The sequence below is a fragment of the Schistocerca americana genome, chromosome 4 (assembly GCF_021461395.2).
Source record: "Schistocerca americana isolate TAMUIC-IGC-003095 chromosome 4, iqSchAmer2.1, whole genome shotgun sequence".
Taxonomy (NCBI): domain Eukaryota; kingdom Metazoa; phylum Arthropoda; class Insecta; order Orthoptera; family Acrididae; genus Schistocerca; species Schistocerca americana.
This window is the reverse complement of record NC_060122.1, coordinates 396,413,216-396,434,665: the sequence shown is the minus strand read 5'-3', so window position 1 is coordinate 396,434,665 and position 21,450 is coordinate 396,413,216. Positions and strand designations below refer to the sequence as shown.

At 43.9% G+C, this 21,450-nt stretch overlaps 1 protein-coding gene across 1 annotated transcript in view; it reads left to right on the top strand.

Moving 5' to 3' along the window:
* The first annotated feature begins 676 nt into the window (after positions 1–676).
* Positions 677–21,450, top strand: part of LOC124613510 (trace amine-associated receptor 1-like) — a 56,595-nt gene continuing 35,821 nt past the window's right edge. Inside the window, exon 1 of the mRNA XM_047142219.1 lies at positions 677–913. Within this exon, the coding sequence (XP_046998175.1) occupies positions 677–913 (237 nt within the window). The remainder of the gene's footprint in view (positions 914–21,450) is intronic.

The window sequence follows — 21,450 nt, the reverse complement described above, 5'->3', positions numbered from 1 at the left end:
CTTTGCCTCTGTTGCAGATGATGATCCAGCCTACCGGTCCACTGCCTTTCGAAGACTTCCTGCAGAAATTCAATTTTCCCAAGTATTTTTCCGTAGCTGTGTATACAGACGAAACAAAACCTTGTCTGCTGCATACATTTATGCGCTAAGTTCACTGTAAAAAGAGTACAGCTCACGTAAGGACATGTAGAACGATTTTACGGAGTATTTGACATTATCGGAAAATAACGTTTTACCTAAATATCATTAACTAGATTTGAAAAGGGACTACTTTTTTTGTAACTAGTTTTCTGAAAGCATTTACTTTCATGAGACAACAAGTAATTATAAGTATTTTATTGAAACGTGTTTACATTTAATGCCGGAAAGCATAGATGCTCACAATTTCGTTGCTACAGCGTTTTAGGGAAAGCCAATGTCACGTGTTAGTTACGGCAGATTTTGGACTTATTTTGGGAAAGCAAAGATAATATCAGGTTGTTCAATATCAGACCACTAGATTTAGTTGCGTAGTGCATCATAAATGAAATGCTGCTGCAATAGCAGGCAGACAGCGCGCGCCTTACGTGGTATGCTGTTAACGGCGAGCCGGTAGTGCTGGGCTGGAGAGATGCGCGCAGCGTAGCAGGTGTGGGCGTACCGCGGGTGGCCGCGCGGCTAGGCGCGGCTCGGCGCGATGCTGGAGCACGGGAAGGCGTCTTCGTGGCTGCAGGCGCCGGCGCTGCACAACAGCAGCTGCTCCGCGAGGCCCGCCTCCGGGGGCGCGGGGGCGGCGGCCGGGAGCGGCGTCACGCTGTGGGCCGTCACGCAGTCCATGCTCGTCCTGCTGCTCTCCGTCGCCATCCTGGCCGCCAACCTCACTGCCATCGTCGTGCTCAACAGCCGCAGATACTCCAAGTACATACACGCACAGGTAACCATCCAAACTACCGTTATTGTAATTCACTACGTGACATTCATGTACCTCTCATAGCTTACTCAGCAAATAGCCTCATTTCGAGAAAGGCTGTGTCTACATTTGAGCCAGAAAACACGAACAGCTGCTCACTCACGCCTGTTAGTACTCACAAGGGAACCTCCCCTACAGTCGCCTTGAAAACACCTATCTCGGGAAAGAGACAGTTGCATGTTGTAGGAATGAAAAGGTGTTCTGGAAGAATTTTCTCTCCGAAGTGTCACAGGTATCAGCTCTGGGCCTCAGTCCTGAGCCCACTGTTGACTTTCTGAATGTCAATAATATCTCCTCGCTTCTGACCCGTAAATATATTGTCTATGCAGATGACCTTCAGCTTTACTAAATTCCTGAAGATACAAATACACCGATACCCGCTGAATCTTTATTTTACATACAATTTCAATAAAAAAGACTTATTCTCAGAAGCAGGAACTATTATCTTAGCCCACTACGTAAAAGAAATCATGGCTTGAGAAATGACGTCTTTCGAAGTGATTAGTGTAATGTCTAAAAATGTGTGTCTAATACACATTTGTCCCTTCGAAAATAAAATTTGAAATAAAGTACAATTTGGTAAATGACGTGATCATTAATACTAGATTCTCTATAAAATATAAAACGTAATAGTCATGATTGTTTGCCTATACGATAATGGGTTCCATTTTGAGGACTGTTCATGGCCAAAATTGATAACAAAATTGATGTGATTCATGTTAGCTGTTGTAAGTGCTCTTCACATAACTTCCTTTATTTCACAGCTACTGAACGCCTTCTACTGAAAGTATGTGGAAAGTTATTCTACATTTTTCTGGTTGTCTTCGTGTCTTTTCAGCTAATTATCATTAACGACTTTAATCAACATTATCGCGGTTTCCAAGCACAACAGACATATCATCCATATGGTGAATTCGGTTCAAGGAAAACAAGACAGAGGTGTATAGTTATGTCGATGATGCTGTCATTAGTACGGAGGTAGGGTTGACTGAGGTAAAGTTCAGACTGAGAAGGAAATCGAAAGTTATCGTTTCTCCACAGAACGACTGTGTCATCTATAGAAGGTGATTCACAAGGAGAGGCCACGACGTTTGGAACGCGGATTTACTGCAAATTTCGTACACTCGTAGCACTCGATTAGGACAACAAAATGTGTAGGCAGTAGCGCGTACTTCTCAAGCGTTATTGAGAGAATCGCAAGATAATTTCGATCGTCAAATGTCGTCAACTGTATACACCTGTGCGTGGCCGTTTTTACCAGGAAGCGCCAGCAGCCGAATGCAGACGGCTAGTAGCTCAGTGTGTTCGGTCAGAGAGGTGCTTGGCCTCTGTAATAAAAAAACTAAGTGCAAGGATCAACAAACTCACTTGACTGGGTGTCATGTGCGCGTCCGCAATGACCAAACACAACGATAAACAACGAACAAAATGAAGAAAAAAAAGTGGTTAGCGTTCAAACCACGTAAGCGCTGGGTCGCTGGATCGATTCCCGCTCGTCAGTTTTTTTTAATTTATAACACAGTCATTTTCTTTGTTATTTATATTACAGTTGTTGTAATGGGATCTGATGAGCTTTTATTAAATTTACAATGTTATTTGGCAGTCTACAAATTTTTATTATCGCAAATAATATAACATTCATAACTACCGACTAATAAATGGCCAAACGCACAAAGTGATACTGAAAATGTATGCTTGTCCGTGATTTGAGAAACCCCTTATACCTGGAAGGAGCCCGAAACGACTTGTTACCTCCAGGTTTCGACCGGCACAGACGGCTTTCGAAAGATGTACAATTAATCGCCGCTTTCGACATTACGATTACAAGTTGCGGGATGGTATTGTTCGTAAAAACATGAAAAACAAAGTTAAACGGCACCTGCTGCATTGGATAAATGCTATGTTTCCGTACACGCATGGTGTTTTGAGGTTTTCCGTGGAAAAACAACCCTCGTTAACATGTTCAAAAACCTCTCTTTCAGCCGATAACTTGGAAGCAAACCATGCATAACGCAGCATTTCCTTAAATATCGGCGCTGATCATTGGTCATGCAGTATCAGGTGTATTTTAATAGCGTCTTCAATAGAAGCAATTTCTCGTTCTCTTTCGATTAAATACGAAAAATTTTGAAGACACAGACAAGCATACATTTTCAGTATCGCTTTATGCGTTTGATCGTTTATTTGTGATAGTAAAAATTTGTAGACTGCCAAATAACATTGTAAATTTAATAAAAGTTCATTTGATTACACATATTTTCCCATTACATCAATTGTAATATAAATAGTAAATGACTGTGTTAGATATTAAAAAAAATAACTGACTAGTGGGACTTGATCCAGCGACCCAGCGATTACGGGACTTCAACGCTAAGCACTCGGCTGCCGGCGCTTCCTGGTAAAATTGGCCACGTACAGGTATATATATTTGACGACATTTGACGGTCGAAATTATCTTGCGATTTTCTCAATAACGCTTGAGAAGTACGCGCTATTGTTTACACATTTTATTGTCCTAATGAAGTACTACGTATGTACAAAGTCTGCAGTAAATCCGCGTTCCAAACCTCGTAGCCTCCCCTTGTAAGACAAATAACAAATAAAATTATACTTGACATGGATTTGAATTACAGTGCTCCAGAATGAAGGTCCAGTGCCTTAACAATTGCGTAATATCACACAGCAATTCCAAATGATTATTTTCGGTGCTTGAAATGCTTCTCTCCCTTGGCAGTTGTATGCAGAAGGTAAAAGTGTCTCTCCCTGCGTCGTTCTGGCTGACTGTAGCCCTCTTGAACTTTGTTTTCGGGTGACGTTGTAGCCGAAGAACAGATTTTCCGTGCTGCTCATCACGCATTAGCTCACTTGTTGTGGGCTACTGTGCTATATAACTCGCACAATCGTGCTCGTCTGCGTACACCGTAATAGATGTATAGGAATTCTGTGTACGAGCCTTATCTGATACATGTATTGTTAAACGAACTAACGGTTTTCTACCAAATTCTCAAGTAAGATTGTGAATTACTTGGATCAGGGAAATGACATGGAAGGACAAGACCACTTCAACTAACATCATTAATCCTTCAACAACAACAACATTCATTTTTGTATATTTTCTTTGACAACAGGTCCCCTTTGGAAAACAGGTAGAAAAATTGAAGTTAATTTGCCGTTACAGGAGTTCAAAATGGTGAGCAAGACAACCGTTAATTTGCAATAATATACTCAAACACATTAAAAAAAGTAATACCTTAACAATATTGTCCTTTTTTTTAAATTTTTAAAGTAAACAATTTTAAATAAACCAGTCAATTAAAATAATTAAAAAGTTCTAGATAAATTTCTCCAAGAAAATTTAAGTTCAAGACATTAGACGGACTCCCCAAAAGGTGAATATTAACAAAGATAACACGAAAGAATTTGTAATAAAACTTAGAACACCAATAGAGTATGTATAAAGTATTAAAGCGAAAATTTCCTGTGCGAAGCCAGTTAATCAAAGGCCGATTGGTCGAAAGTAAAATTTCGTTTACAGTGCAAGTGAGATAACATTAGGTACTCAACTTGAGGACAGACAGCCAGGAGGCGCGACTGCAAAGAAATAAAGAAATAGCAAGCCGCACCAGTAAATTCTCAAGAGTCGTGCGCAGGGCCGCAAGGAAGACAGGCCCAAGCGGCAAGAAGCCGCCAACACTGAACACTCTCCCAGCGACTTAGTAAGTGCTGTTAACAAACGAGAAAGATAAGTTTCTGTTTGGATTATACTGCAAGTAAAGTCACGCTTTATCCATGATTGCATTTATATAGATTTCCCAATAAGTTGATACGCCATAGGAAATAAGCTTCGATAACAGAAAACTACGCCGGCCGGGGTGGCCGAGCGGTTCTAGGCGCTACAGTGTGGAACCGCGCGACCGCTACGGTCGCAGGTTCGAATTCTGTCTCGGGCATAGATGTGTGTGATGTCCTTAGGTTAGTTGGGTTTAAGTAGTTCTAAGTTCTAGGGGACTGATGACCTTAGAAGTTAAGTCCCATAGTCCTCAGAGCCATTTGAACCAACCAGAAAACTACAGAAAGGGGGCTGTAATTTCTTTCAGGAAGAAATTCAGTAAACAACTATTTAGGATCTCACAAGTAACCGGAGTTCACAACATGCTTAAAAGTGCTGGATAATAGTAATAACAGAGAGCCCACCAGCTTCTAAAACATTAAAACTTAGAATAATTGGATCTCTTCCACAAGAATATTAAAACAAAAAGAGGTTAAAAAATTACATAAGACCTAAGTCTCCGATACAGCTATGCGTGACATCTGGACACATTACATAACCCTAACAACATTAACCATGGAATTTTTTTTAAGGGTGTACACTGGCCAGCAGATTAAGAGAAGTTACTTCAAAATGGCACAGGATAGGCAGAGCAGTACACTGTTCACAAAATCACAGATCCAAGTAACAAGGCGTGCATGACGATTCAGTGAAACACAAATACGAACATCTATACAAAGAGCTTGCAGAATGGAAAATCTGTGCACAGAGCTGAAAAACTAGTTGCGCACAACGTAAGCGAACCAGACCTTGCATTCCGCCCAGTCCTGTGGAAGAAGAGTAAACGACGACCAGGAAAAGACGCCGTTCCCATCCACAGCCCGTGTGCGTCGCTCCAAGCACTGCTGCTGCCAGCCGGCCATGGGACTGATGACCTCAGATGTTAAGTCCCATAGAGCTCAGAGCCATTTGAATCATTTGCTGCTGCCCCCGGCTCCCAATGTGCGAAAACTCCCATCAAATACCGCGGCCACGCTGTTCGGAGGCCTCTCTCTCTCTCTCTCTCTCTCTCTCTCTCTCTCGACACGCGATTCACCCCCCAGGGGGTCCACAACTCTTTTGCGAATACGTGCGTGGCGGGCACGGGACCCCGAGCTAGTGCAGCTCTCTTTCCTTTCCGGGCTGCATACCTTCCTTTTCCACATCCTTCTCCACCACCCACCGTCCCCCCCCCCCCCCCCCTCAGCACCGCCTCTTCCCTTCCCCTTCTCCCACTTTGGGAGTATCTTTCGTGCCTACGTCTGGAGACGGGCGCTTGTAACTGTAAGACATAGTCTCTCTTCTTTGCTCTCTATGCTGGAAAGTATCTGCCCTCCCTTTGTTCTTCTCTTTTCCTTGCCTCTTCTCTTTACCCACTTCTCCACTTCGGCGTTTGAGACCTTTCCTTTTCTTTGTTCCTCTCTTTCTCTTTCTTTCCTCCCTGTGCATGTCTGAAGGCAGACCCACGCGTTCCCACGCGTAGCCGGTGACGGTTTACGCATAATTCCACGCCCCGGATACACAGGTAGGACACGTACGTACCCCCTGATAACGGCCAGGCCCAGGGAGGGGTGATTATCCGAGTTGGTACCTTCCGAACGTGCTGATTGGTCCTACCGTTGGTTTCTGGGGAGGTGTGACCTGAGGTTTGAACAATCACTTCAGAGAGAGCCCTCACAAGGAAGGAACGCGCCATTGGAGAGGCCGGTAATCATGAGGGATACTTCGGCAATGGTTTCCTCTACGTCTACAACTTCTACTCACAAGCGAAAATTAGATAAGTCTCAGCTACTGACATTTCTTCCATTAGTGCCACAGATCCTTGTTGTTTCTCGGTCGGACGAAGGTCAAGACTTCTCCACAGTCAACCCTTTCATTATTTAGAAATTGCAGGTCCTGTAAAGTCTTGTTCCGGACTACGAAATGGCACCTTGTTGTTAAGAACAGTCAGTGACTTCCAGGCAAAACAATTGCTGCGAACTCCACTGTTACACACAGTCCCTGTAAGGGTGGAAGCGCACTGCACTTTAAATTCATCATGTGCGGCGGTTTGTACCCGCTCACTCGACGGATTGTCCAACGAGGAAATTCAAAACTACCTGTCTGACCAGGCCGTAATGGTTGTACAGTGAGTCATGAAAACGGTTGACAGGGACTTGGTACCAACCCATACTATCTTCTTGACGTTTGACAGAGTTCAACTTCCATCGAACATTAAAGTGGGTTATGAGATAATTTCAGTTCGGCCTTACATCCCCAACCCTACGTGTTGCTATCGGTGTCAGTGGTATAATCACATCAGCCAGTCGTGTTCCAATCCGGCTAAATGCGTTACGTGTGGTAGGGATGCCCATGAGGGTGCTTGTCCACCCCCATCCCCTCGTTGCATCAACTCGATGGGCGACCACGCTGCTTCCTCAAGAGATTGCCATATTTTCAAAGATGAGCCGGCCTGAGTAGCCGTGCGGCTCTAGGCGCTACAGTCTGGAACCGAGCGACCGCTACAGTCGCAGGTTCGAATCCTGCCTTGGGCATGGATGTGTGTGATGTCCTTAGGTTAGTTAGGTTTAATTAGTTCTAAGTTCTAGGCGACTCATGACCTGAGAAGTTAAGTCGCATAGTGCTCAGAGCCAATTTTTTTTCAAAGATGAATGGCTTATTCAGGAAATCAGAGTGAAGGAAAAGGTGTCTACATTTGCCTCTTGTAACTTATTAGCCAGTCGGGAGCCCTCTGTGCCTCCAGCTGGTAAATATTGTAATTTCCTTGCATCTCCTCGCAGACTTGTGATCTCACATTTAGTGCCACGGTCGTCAGATCGGCCAGCGCAAAGATCGCCCGTTCAACCTCCCCACTATCACCTGCCCACTCTATGGCTCACCCTTCATCGGCTCCTGCTAAATCACGAGCCCCAAAATCAGACACCCAGACTTCCAAAAAAGAGCCTACTCGCAGAGACTTTTTACGTACCCCGACTTCACAACCATAGATTCCTCCCTCATCTCAACGTTCTGTTTCCAAGAAGGCTTATAAGAAACCAAGTTCCTCTCCTTCTCCACCACGGCGTGTCTCATCTACAGCGCCACCTGGCCGATCGCTGGAGGCAGGAGCTGCCCCCGAACAACCTATGGATCAGGATCTTCTGAATTTGGCTGAATAACATTTCACGCTGTCGGCCGCTGTCTCTCAGCAGTCGTTGAGAGCAACCGTGGTAAGATTCTTCTCTTTTCTGTCCACCCTATGTCAATTATCAATTGGAATATCCGCGGCATTAGATCCTACTCGTCGGTCATCTTCTGTCTTCAGGAAACAAAGCTGCATCCCCACGATCGCTTTGTTTTCCCTCATTTACAGTCAGTCCGGTTTGATCTCCCCTCTGTTGATGGCACTCCAACAGACGGGGGACTTACGATTCTCCTCCATGATACTGTCCATTATCACCCGAACCCCTTAAACAGTTCCTTCCAAGCTGTTGCTGTCCGTCTTTCCCTTTTCTTTCCCTTTCTGGATACAACTTCTCTCTTTGTACCGTATACATTCCATCGTCCACACCGATGACAAGAGCTGATCTCCTTCATCTCCTTGGTCAGATCCCGCCCCCCTGTTTGCTGGTTGGGGACTTCAATGCCCACCACCCGCTTTGGGAATCTCCGCGTCCTTGTCCGCGAGGCTCTCTTCTGATTGACCTCTTCCACCAAGCGGGTCTTGTTTGCCTCAACACTGGGGAACCTACATTTTTGTTGCCTCCATGACAAATTTCTCTCATTTGGACCTTACGGTCGGTACAGTTCAGCTAGCTCGGCGCTTTGAATGATTCGCTCTTGCTGATGCACACTCGAGTGACCATTTTCCATGTGTCCTTCGATTGCAGCCACAACTGCCATCTATGCGCCCGAAACGCTGGAAGTTTGCCCAAGCCGATTGGACGCTTTTTTCGTGTCTAGCGACATTCGATGACCGTCACATTCCTAGCGTCGACAATCAGGTCACTCATGTTACAGAAGTTATTCTTACGGCCGCGGAACGTTCAATATCTCGCACCTCCGATTTGCCCCGGCGTCCCCCAGCTCCTTGTCGGAACGAGGCGCGCCGTAACGCAATACTCGAGCGGAGACGTGCTCTTCGCGTTTTCCGCCAACATCCTACTTTGTCCAACTGTATCCGCTATAAGCAGTTACGTGCGTGATGCCGTAGCGTCATCCACGATAGCAAGAAGGCCAGCTGGGACTTCTTTACTATCTCTTTTAACACCTTCACTCCCTCCTCAGAAGTTTGGAATCGAATTCGACGGTTATCTGGCGCGCCTAGTTTCTCCCCGATCTCTGGGCTCACTGTCGCGCATGATACGTTAGTGGACCTAGTCGCAATTTCTAACTCATTCGGTCAACACTGTGCTGAGATTTCGAGCTCTTCAAATTACCCGCCAGCCATCCTCCCGAAGAAACGTGCAGCGGAAGAGCAACCTCTTGCTTTCTCCTCTCAAAATAACGAAAGCTATAAGACTGTTTTCTCCATGCAGGAACTCCAACACGCACTCCCTTCCTCTCTCTCTTCCGCCCAGTACCGGATGGTGTCCACGTCAAAATGTTGCTGCATTTATCATACCCTAGTCTGCGTTACCTCCTTCACCTTTATAATCGAATTTGGACCGTCAGTACTTTTCTCGGAAGACGGCGGGAAGCTATAGTCGTTCCTGTTCCGAAACCTGGAAAGGACAAACATCTCTCCTCTAGCTATTGCCCCATTTCTCTCGCGAATAGTGTACGTAAGGTTTTCGACCATATGGTGAATTGCCGTTTAGCCTGGTGGCTGGACGTGCCCAATGCAGTTTCCAGAAGCATCATTCTGCAGTTGAACATCTTGCTGCTCTCACCACTTACATCATGAACAATTTTCTCAAGAAACGCCAAACGGTAGCAATATTTTTTGATTTGGAGAGAGAACACGATACATGTTGGAGGACAGGCATCCTCCGCACACTGTTCTCATGGGGCTTTCGAGGTCGCCTACCCCTTTTTATTCGTGAATTTATGACAGAGCAGCGCACATTTAAAGTGCGGTGAACACTACTCTCTCCCGTACTTTCTCCCAAGAAAACGGGGTGCCCCAGGGCTCCATGCTAAGTGTTGTACTGTTTCCATCGCCATAAATCCAATTATAGATTGTCTCCTTCCCGATGTCTCGGGCTCCCTCTTTGTGGACGATTTTGCGATCTACTACAGCTCTCAGCGGACCAGCCTTCTTGAACGACGTCTTCAAGGATGTCTCGAGCGCCTCCACTCTTAGAGCATCGAAACCGGCTTCCGCATTTCTCTCAGTAAGACCGTTTGTGTCAGTTTTTGGCGCTGTGCAGAGTTTCTTCCGCCTTCCCTACATCTAGGCCCTGTCGACCTTTCGTTCGCGGACATCGCTAAATTCTTGGGACTTATGTTTGACACAAAACTGTGCTCGTCCTCCCACGTTTCCTATCTTTTGGCTCTGTGTCTGAGATCCGTCAACACTCTCCGTGTTCTGAATGGTACCTCCTGGGGAGCGAATCGAGTGGTCCTCCGCCTGCATCCCGCGTTAGTGCGCTCGAAATTGGAATATGGAAGCACAGTTTACGCTGCTCGGTCGTCTATTTTTCGGCGTCTCAACTCTGACCGCCACCGTGGATTGCGTTTAGCGTCTAGAGCTTTTTACACCAGCCCTGTGGAAAGCCTTTATGCTGAGACTGCTGAACCTCCGCTGTCCAATCGGCGAGCTGTCCTTCTGAGTCGATATGCCATCTGTCTTCCGCGCCTGCTAATCCGGCCCATGACCTTTTTTTCGACGCCTCCTTGGATTTAGGATATGGAGGCCGCTCTTCCTCTCTGATACCACCGGGAGTCCGACTCCGTCATTTGCTACGTTCTCTTTCCTTCCACTTTCCTGAAACTCTCTTGACAACTGAGGTACAACAACGCCTTGGCTCCGCCCCCGGACCTGCCTGCTCCATGACCTTTGTCAGCTTCCCAAGGATGGTAACCCTTCTCTCGTTTATCGTCGGGTATTTATTTGATGCTCTATGCGCACAAATGAAGGATGCCAGATTTATTTACGCTGACGGCTCAGAAATTGGGAGTGCCTATATTGCTGGTGACACCCCTAATAGATTTCGGCTTCCCGACCAGTGTTCGGTTTTTAGTGCGGAGCTTTACGCTGTTCTTCAGGCTCCCCAATAAATCCGTCGCCATCAGCGGATACAGTATATTATATGCTCAGATTCGCTCAGCTCTCTCCTCAGTCTCCAAGCTCTTTACCCTGTCCACCCTCTGGTCCATCGGATTCGGGACTGCCTCCACTTGCTCCACTTGGGGGGGGGGGGGGGGGGGGCGTCGCAGTGGCACTCTTCTGGATCCCAGGACATGTTGGTATCCGTGGAAACGAGGCGACCGATATAGTGGCCAAGGCTGCAGCCTCTCTTCCTCAGCCCGCTGTTCGCATGGTTTCCTTCGCCGATCTACAGAGTGTTTGATGTCGTCGTGTTGCTCTTTTACGGCACGAACATTGGTCTATAACAAATTGTAGGACGTGAAAGCTCTTCCCTGTGCTTGGACCTCTTCCTCCAGAACTCGTCGTCGGGAAGAGGTAATTTTAACTAGACTCCGGATAGGGCACTGTCTTTTTAGCCATCGACATCTTTTAAGTGGCGATCCTCCCCCGCTTTGTCCCCACTGCTCTCAACTGTGGACGGTGAGACACCTTTTACTTCAGTGCATCTATTTTAATCCGCTACGCGCCCGTTTACAGCTGTCGCCTGATATATCTTCCATTTTAGCAGATGACTCCCGCTCAGCCGATCGCGTCCTCGAGTTTATCACTGTCCGTGAGATGACCTCTGCCATTGAAGCTCTTTTTGGGGAAAACAACCCCCCTTTCCTTCTGTTTTTTAGTTTCCCCACTTTTTGAGTTTCGCTCCCACTGCTGCTGATTTCCAATATTTTTTTTTTTTAACCTTCCCTAAGCCACAGAACGGGCGCTAATGACGGTAGCAGTTTTGCGCCCTAAAAACATAAAGAAAAAGACACGCGATTCAAGCGGCCGCTTTTGAATACACAATTTCATCACCCAGGAGAGGGAAGGATGAATGTCATATGGTCGCTCCCTTCTGCCCACAGTTCATCGGATGGCTGCAGTGTCATTAACAAGAATATACCTGACGTCCATGAAAGAAACATCTTTACATATGAAAGGCATGTCCTGACTGACTGACTGACTGATTCACTGACTAACTGACTCATCATCGGCCAGCCCAACCACTAAGGACAGAAACTTGAAATCTGGAGAGGTTATTGTTCTTATACTGTACGCACCATTTAAGGAGACATTTCTCTATTTTTACCCCTAAGGAGGTGAAATAGGTGAGGACAGCTTTTTTTTTGTTTTTTTTTTTAAGAATGTCGCTATTAAGGCAATCTTGAAGCTAGACCTACGAATATCGGAATTTGATTTCTTAGACAGAAATAAAGAAATATCTATTTAGCACTTTTTGAAATTTGATTTCTTCGGGGTGATGTAATAGGTGAAAGGTTTTTGAAAACAAGTCAATATTAACGAACTACTAAAGCATTTTCAAAGCTACATCTATAGAAATTGGTAGTTGACTTCTCTGATAGAAATAAAGAAATACGTGTTTCAATGTTTTTGGAAACTGAACCCCTGAGGGGTGATGTGGAGCCTAATTGAGTCATTGACTCATCATCGCTCACCCCAAACTGCTAAGGATTAAAACTCAAAATTTGGAGAAGTTGTTCATCTTATACTGTAGACATCGTTTGCTAAGGGCTGATTCGAAATTCCACAAAAAAGAGAGTGAAATATGGGACGAAAGACTTTTTGAAAACATTTGAATGATGCCACTAAGGCTATTTTGGAGCCAGACCTACAAAAATTTACATTTGGTTTCTCGGAAAGAAATAAAAGAACATGTGCTTCAGCATTTTTGGAAATTCAACCTCTAAGGGGACAAAATAGTGGGGGAGAGTTGTTTCTAAACCAAGCATTATTAAAATAGAAACAAATCATTGTTAAAGCTACAGCTAAGAGAGATGGTACTTGGCTTCTCAGTTGGAAATAAAAAATCCGTGCTTCAGTATTTTGAAAATTCAACCCATTTTCATTGATATATTTCGTTTAAATCCAAGAAAATTTTTATTTAAATTCTCTGTTAAAAATAAAAAACTTTTTTTTAAAATTAAACTCTAAGGAGGTGAAAAGGATACGGAACGTTTTATGAATATCTCGTTATATTGAAACATTTTTAATGCTGAATCTATGAAAATCTGTATATGGCTTCTAAAGAAATGTGTTTTAGGGGATGAAAGTTCGCATGGAAATATCATCACAAGAACTCAAAAGGCAGGATTATAAAGACATCTGACTCTAGGTGTCGGACTTTCTTTTTGGTCAGAGGTACATTCCCAAAAGATCATTCTTCTATGGGCTTAATTCGCGTGCAAAACTTAGAAGATGTTGCGATTTGCGAACAAAATAAAAATTCGATTGAAGGAAAGCAAAAATGAACTGCGCAGGCCAAACAGTCTATGCCAGAGAATCAGCGTGCAATAATCTAGTAGTTCTATAAATTTGACTTTTATTAAATATTTGTTGTTGTTGTGGTCTTCAGTCCTGAGAGTGGTTTAATGCAGCTCTCCATGCTACTCTATCCTGTGTAAGCTTCTTCATCTCCCAGTACCTACTGCAGCCTACATCCTTCTGAATCTGCTTAGTGTATTCATCTCTTGGTCTCCATCTCCTATTTTTACCCTCCACGCTGCCCTCCAGTACTAAATTGGTGACCCCTTGATGCCTCAGAGCATGTCCTACCAACCAATCCCTTCTTCTAGTCAAGTTGTGCCACAAACTCCTCTTCTCTCAAATTCTATTCAATACCTCATCATTAGTTATGTGATCTACCCATCTAATCTTCAGCATTCTTCTGTAGCACCACATTTCGAAAGCTTCTAATCTGGTCTAAACTGTTTATCGTCCGTGTTTCACTTCCATACATGGCTACACTCCATACAAATACTTTCAGAAAAGACTTCCTGACACTTAAATCAATTCTCGATGTTAACAAATTTCTCTTCTTCAGAAACACTTTCCTTGCCATTGCCAGTCTACATTTTATATCCTCTCTACTTCGACCATCATCAGTTATTTTGCTCCCCAAATAGCAAAACTCCTTTACTACTTTAAGTGTCTCATTTCTTAATCTAATTCCCTCAGCATCACCCGACTTAATTGGACTACATTCCATTATCCTCGTTTTGCTTTTGTTCATCTTATACCCTCCTTTCAAGACACTGTCCATTCCGTTCAACTGCTCTTCCAAGTCCTTTGCTGTCTCTGTCAGAATTACAATGTCATTGGCAAACTTCAAAGTTTTTATTTCTTCTCCATGGATTTTAATACCTACTCCGAACTTTTGTTTCCTTTACTGCTTGCTCAATATACACATTGAACAGCATCGGGGAAGGGAGGCTACAACCCTGTCTCACTCCCTTCCCAACACCTGCTTCCCTTTCATGTCCCTCGACTCTTATAACTGCCATCTGATTTCTGTACAAGTTGTAAATAGCCTTTCACTCCATGTATTTTACCCCTGTCACCTTCAGAATTTGAAAGAGAGTATTCCAGTCAACATTGTCAAAAGATTTCTCTAAGTCTACAAATGCTAGAAACGTGGGTTTGCCTTTCCTTAACCTTTCTTCTAAGATAAGTCGTAGGGTCAGTATTGCCTCACGTGTTCCAACATTTCTACGGAATCCAAACTGATCTTCCCCGAGGTCGGCTTCTGTCAGTTTTTCCATTCGTCTGTAAAGAATTCGCGTTCGTATTTTGCAGCTGTGACTTATTAATCTGATAGTTCGGTAATTTTCACATCTGTCAACACCTGCTTTCTTTGGGATTGGAATTATTATATTCTTCTTGAAGTCTGAGGGAATTTCGCCTGTCTCATACATTTTGCTCACCAGATGGTAGAGTTTTGTCAGGACTGGCTCTCCCAAGGCTGTCAGTGGTTCTAATGGAATGTTGTCTACTCCCAGGGCCTTGTTTCGACTTAGGTCTTTCAGTGCTCTGTCAAACTCTTCACGCAGTATCATATCTCCCATTTCATCTTCATCTACCTCCTCTTCCATTTCCATAATATTGTCCTCAACAACATCGCCCCTGTATAGACCCTCTATATACTCCTTCCACTTATCTGCTTTCCCTTCATTGCTTAGAACTAGGTTTCCATCTGAGCCCTTGATATTCATGCAAGTGTTTCTCTTTTCTCCAAAGGCCACTTTAATTTTCCTGTAGGCAGTATGTATCCTACCCCTAGTGAGATAAGCCTCTACATTCTTACATTCGTCCTCTAGCCATCCCTGCTTAGTCATTCTGCACTTCCTGTCGATCTCATTTTTGAGACGTTTGTATTCCTTTTTGCCTGCTTCACTTATTGCATTTTTGTATTTTCTCCTTTCATCAATTAAATCCAATATCTCTTCTGTTACCCAAGGATTTCTACTATCCCTCGTACTTTTACCTACTTGACCCTCTGCTGTCTTCAGTACTTCATCCCTCAAAGCTACTCATTCTTCTTCTACTGTATTTCTTTCCCCCAATCCTGTCAAGTGTTTCCTTACGCTCTCTCTGAAACTCTGTACAACCTCTGGTTCTTTCAGTTTATCCGGGTCCCATTTCCTTTAATTCCCACCTTTTTGCAGTTTCTTCAGTTTTAATCTACAATTCATAACCAATATATTGTGGTCAGAGTCCACACTGCCCCTGGAAATGACTTACAATATAAAATCTGGTTCCTAAATCTCTGTCTTACCATTATATAATCTATCTGAAACCTTTAAATATCTCCTTTAAATATCTTCCATGTATACAACCTTCTTTCATGATTCTTGAATCGAGTGTTAGCTATGGTTAAGTTATGCTCTGTGCAAAATCCTACCAGGCGGCTTCGTCTTTCATTTCTTAGCCCCAATCAATATTCACCTACTACATTTCCTTCGAATTTCAGTCACCCATGACCTTCTCTTATCAATTTCTTCATCATCTGCAGAGCTAGTTGCATATAGACTTGTACTACTGTAGTAGGTTTGGGCTTCGTGTCTATCTTGGCCACAATAATGCGTTCACTATGCTGTTTGTAGTAGCTTACCCGCACTCCTATTTTTTTATTCATTATTAAACCTACTCCTGCATTACCCCTATTTGATTTTGTATTTATAACACTGTAGTCACCTGACCAGAAGTCTTGTTCCTCCTGCCACCGAACTTCACTAATTCCCACTATATCTAACTTTAACCTATCCATTTCCCTTTTTAAATTTTCTAATCTACCTGCCTGATTAAGGGATCTGACATTCCACGCTCCGATCCGTAGAACGCAAGTTTTCTTTCTCCTGATAACGACATCCTCTCGAGTAGTCCCCGCCCGGAGATCCTAATGGGGGACTATTTTACCTCCGGAATATTTTACCCAAGAGGACGTCATCATCATTTAACCATACAGTAAAGCTGCATGCCCTCGGGAAAAATTACGGCCGTAGTTTCCCCTTGCTTTAAGCCGTTCGCAGTACCACAATAGCACGGCCGTTTTGGTTAGTGTTACAAGGCCAGATCAGTCAATCATCCAGACCGTTGCCCCTGGAACTATTGAAACGGACTGCTGCCCCTCTTCAGGAACCATACGTTTGTCTGCCCTCTCAACAGATACCCCTCCGTTGTGGTTACACCTACGGCAAGGTCCATGGTTGATGGGGGAAGGGGGGGGGGATGTTATTAAATATGTCCTTGAAAATTTATCGGGTATTCAGCCACGTAGTGTCGCCAAGAAGGCGCGATATTTCGGCACGCGGGAAAACCTCAGATCACACAAATTTGTCCTTACTCACCAACAACACATAATTCTGCGGACTGCATACAAAATTACACAACCCTGCGGAAAAAAGTGAAGTGCCCAGAAGACATGGTCTGATGTTGGAGTTCTCCGGTGGAGCAGCCATCAGAATGCATTAGTATTGATCAATGGAGAGACGTCTACAGATGTTAAAGTAACCTCTGGCGTGCCACAGGGGAGTGTTATGGGACCATTGCTTTTCACAATATATATAAATGACCTAGCAGATAGTGTCGAAAGTTCCATGCGGTTTTTCGAGGATGATGCTGTAGTATACAGAGAAGTTGCAGCATTAGAAAATTGTAGCGAAATGCAGGAAGATCTGCAGCGGATAGGCACTTGGTGCAGGGAATGGCAACTGTCCCTTAACGTAGTCAAATGTAACGTATTGCGAATACATAGAAAGAAGTATCCATTATTGTATGATTATATGATAGCGGAACAAACACTGATAGCAGTTATTTCTGTAAAATATCTCGGAGTATGCGCGTGCAACGATTTGAAGTGGAATGATCATATAAAATTAATTGTTGGTAAGGCGGGTGCCAGGTTGAGATTGGGAGAGTCCTTAGAAAATGTAGTCCATCAACAAAGGAGGTGGCTTACAAAACACTCGTTCGACCTATGCTTGAGTATTGCTCATCAGTGTGGGATCCGTACCAGGTCGGGTTAACAGAGGAGATAGAGAAGAATCAAAGAAAAGCGTCGCGTTTCGTCTCAGGGTTATTTGGTAGGCGTGATAGCGTTGCGGAAATGTTTAGCAAACTCAAGTGGCAGACTCTGCAAGAGAGGCGCACTGCTCGCGGTGTAGCTTGCTGTCCAGGTTTCGAGAGGGTGCGTTTCTGGATGAGGTATCGAATATATTGCTTCCCCCTACTTATACCTCCCGAGGAGATCACGAATGTAAAATTAGAGAGATTCGAGCGCGCACGGAGGCTTTCTGGCAGTAGGTCTTCCCGCGAACCATACGCGACTTGAACAGGAAAGGGAGATAATGACAGTGGCACGTTAAGTGCCCTCCGCCACACGCTGTTGGGTGGCTTGCGGAGTATAAATGTAGATGTAGATGTAGATTGTGTTTGATGATACCATCACATCTGGTAGGGCGTATGAGGGAAATGAACAGCGCCAGGTGTTGAGTAATCACTGTGAAGGCTACGGAGATGCCGCGTACTCGTGGGAGACAGCGTTATTGTAGTTTGAAAGGTAGCTAATTGTGGGGCTCCATCTGCCCGACTGGCCCAATCGTACAGTATTCAGATTTGTGAAGCATTCCAAAGCATCAGCAAAATGGTTCAAATGGCTCTGAGCACTATGGGACTTAACATCTATGGTCATCAGTCCCCTAGAACTTAGAACTACTTAAACCTAACTAACCTAAGGACATCACACAACACCCAGTCATCACGAGGCAGAGAAAATCCTTGACCCTGCCGGGAATCGAACCTTTTTTTTTGAACCATATATATTTATTTAAATATATTAGCAACGATACATTTAAAAAAAAAGACATTTTATTCTATTAACCTATTATATTCCTAGTGATGGTTAATATTAGTCATTTTATATGTTTTCGTTTTTATATTTTCCTTTTTCGTTTTTCTCTTATTGTTTGTTCCTTAAACCCTTTTACATGGGAACCAGGGCGCGGGAAGCGAGAACGCTACCACACGACCACGAGCTGCGGACAAGCATCAGCAGCCCGTTGTTCGAATGTATAGCAACTTGAGTGCAAGCATACTCGTCCTCCAGGTTCTGGCCTACTACATCTGGCAACCACACATGCATTAATCTCATCTGAGCGCCTTCACATCCTCGTCTACCATTCGGGGAAAAGTAGTGGACTTCTTTCAGTATTATGTCTAAGCCTGCACCAATGGTCAAAGACCGCAGACAGCAGCAGGACCAGGGAATTCCCGTCCCATACATGGCTGTCACTAACACAACACAAACGGCTGTGTTTGGAGTGGTACCGCGATCGGGAAGCATCGAATGCTAATGAATAGTGTCACGTTGTGTTCAGCGATGAACCGCGGTTCTGCAGCACCCTGGATGACCATCAATGGCGAGTACGGCGGCAACCTGGAGAGAGGCTCCATGCCTTTCAATTTTTGGAGATGCACAGCTGCAGTGTTCCTGGCGTCGTGGCGTGCATAGTCATAGGTCACGACTTCAGATCACGTATGGTAGTGATTGAGGGAATTCTGATGCTTCTATTCTCCTCGCGTATTACCACTCTCATGCGACAGTATCGTGGTACAATTTTTCAGCGGAATTCCTTACTGTCTGCATGATGTTGAGGTATGTCTGTTGCCAGCTAGATCCTGTATCTGTCTTTGATACTACATGTGTGGCACCAGCTCGGGTAACAACTACGTTCCAGTGTCAGTGTCCAGGGTACCAAGCACCATTTGTAACATTTGTGAGCGAACTTGCCTCACGGGAAGGGAAAACATCTTAATGAGACCCTTCTCAACCGAATTCATGCATCCAGACCAGAGGCGCATGTAACTTCAGACGATAAGAGAGTTCTTTGTACATTTTAATCGATATTGTAATCACCGAAATAACATCACGTATCTTATGTAACTCTTCAGGCTTTCCCGGCGAGATCTTGACATGTGAAATAATCGGGTCTACTGCCGGATGTTTGTGTCGCTCTGGCACAATATTTCGGCCACGTAACTCGTTGCCTTCTTCAGGTGCGACCTGAGACTGGCCGAAATACTGTGCCAGAGCGACACAAACATCCGGCAGTAGACCCGATTATTTCACATGTCATCACGTATCTTCTCAACCCACAGAGTTTTATTTCGTTTCCTCCTGGCCTTCCGGGTGCCTCCCTTTTTTGTCAGGAAGTGTGTCAGCTAATCTAATTACAGGAAAAATTTAAAAAGCTGCAATATCCCGATCTTCATAGCATGACATGACGGTGACATGCAAAATGATGAACTCTCAAGTAACTATCGTACATATGAAGAACCCGAGGCTTGTAACTAAAGTTAACTGTGGTAATATTCATCATCTACGCAGTTTCGATTTAGGCGTCCTTGTCTGTTGCAATTTCAGGTAGACTGCAGCTGATCATTCCAACTCTTCTTATGACGCACCACGTTTAATTTCCCTCGAGGTGCACACTTGTATACTGACTTAAGTATTCGTCCATCTGACATCCTTTGAATGAGTTCGTACCATTTCTCCCTGTACTCCTCTCTCTTCCGAAGTATGTTTCGACACTCGGTTCATTTCTCTTCTTTATCCCGTCTATGAGATTTTAGGCTATGACCAATAAATGTCTCGTCTCTGCTGTATCAATCCTGACAATTACAAAAGGAAACCCCGTGTTTATCGCATTTTGTCCGTGAGTCGAGCAAAGTATTTTGTATGCTGAATATTTAAATTCGGTCGCCAGGGCATTGACCCAAAACGTACTCGTATATCCAAAGTTCGTAATACAGTGTGTAGTGTTGTAACGTAAAATGAGTAAAACTGAAAACCTACATTTCACTAGACAGAAGGTATTTAATATCCAAATTGCAGTGGAGGCTATATAATGTGAGAGACTGCAATCCGTATATAGTAGACAAAGTATCTTTAGCGAATCTTCGAAAATATGTCGTTACAATTCCCACGTTTTCAGCTGGGAGGACGGCGTTATTATATATGTACAGAAAAGCGTGCGTATATGTCTAATAAAGTTATCCATCTAGTACACTTCCTCAGTGCAGTATTCTTACAGGAAAAACATGCGCCAACTGACACAATGTGAATTACTCTCGTAAAATGGCTTTGCAGGATACTTACTCGGAGAACAGATGCTGTGCTATGATCCACTTTGAAACTAAAGACGTAACCGGTTCCACGTTATGAAATGTGCTCCGATTCGCAATAGTATACTTAGATCAAAAGCAAAACTATTTAATTGGTTTCCTTTCAACTGAAGGCTGTAATACAGTTTCTAAAACAAAAGAAACATTCTGCAATCTCATTAATGAAAGGAAGGGAATGTTTAGCCTAAATTCATTTCATTCTAACATACAGTTAATTAACATATATTCGTTATTTACAGTCTCGCGAAAAGTTTATCGACGCTCAACGCTCTTTCCTCCTCAAAATCTCTCATCAAACCCCTTTTCTGTGCCCATTATCTGACAGATCAATTTCATTATTATTCCAGAAAGAAACAGCTTATTTCTTCTTTCTATCTAAGGGGCAAGAACATTCTTTAATTTTTATGCATTTACATCGCAGTATCAAAGAATAATTATTGTCTTTTTTAATCGAATCTATGTCACTCACCAAAAAACCTCGCTGGAGCTGTTTAGGTTTCCTCACTCTTTCACAGATATCACTCTCATCGGCAGTTCATGTTCTCTCTATCGAGTTCTCCATATACCGAGTAGGTGGCAATATTCATCTGTCACGGATCGTCCCCCTGCCCCTTCCCCAACCCACCCCCCCGCCCTCCACTTTCCACTTTACCACCATAGGTTACGACATGTGACTAAAATTATCACTCTTTGAATGATGCGAGAAGTTATCTGCATTTCCCTGAAGGCAACAACTACACACCTTGCAAACGAAAATCGCATGAGAAAAAAGGTGCCAAAAAGTGTTGCTTACAATACTTCTCCGTTGCAGACAGTTAGAGTTCATGTCCCCAACCCAAAATTTAGAATGGTACTGCCATCACATTATAAAATTTTAATACTGTCAGTTTGCTAACATTTTTGAGGAGAGTGCGATTTATTATACCCACCTACCAACTGCTG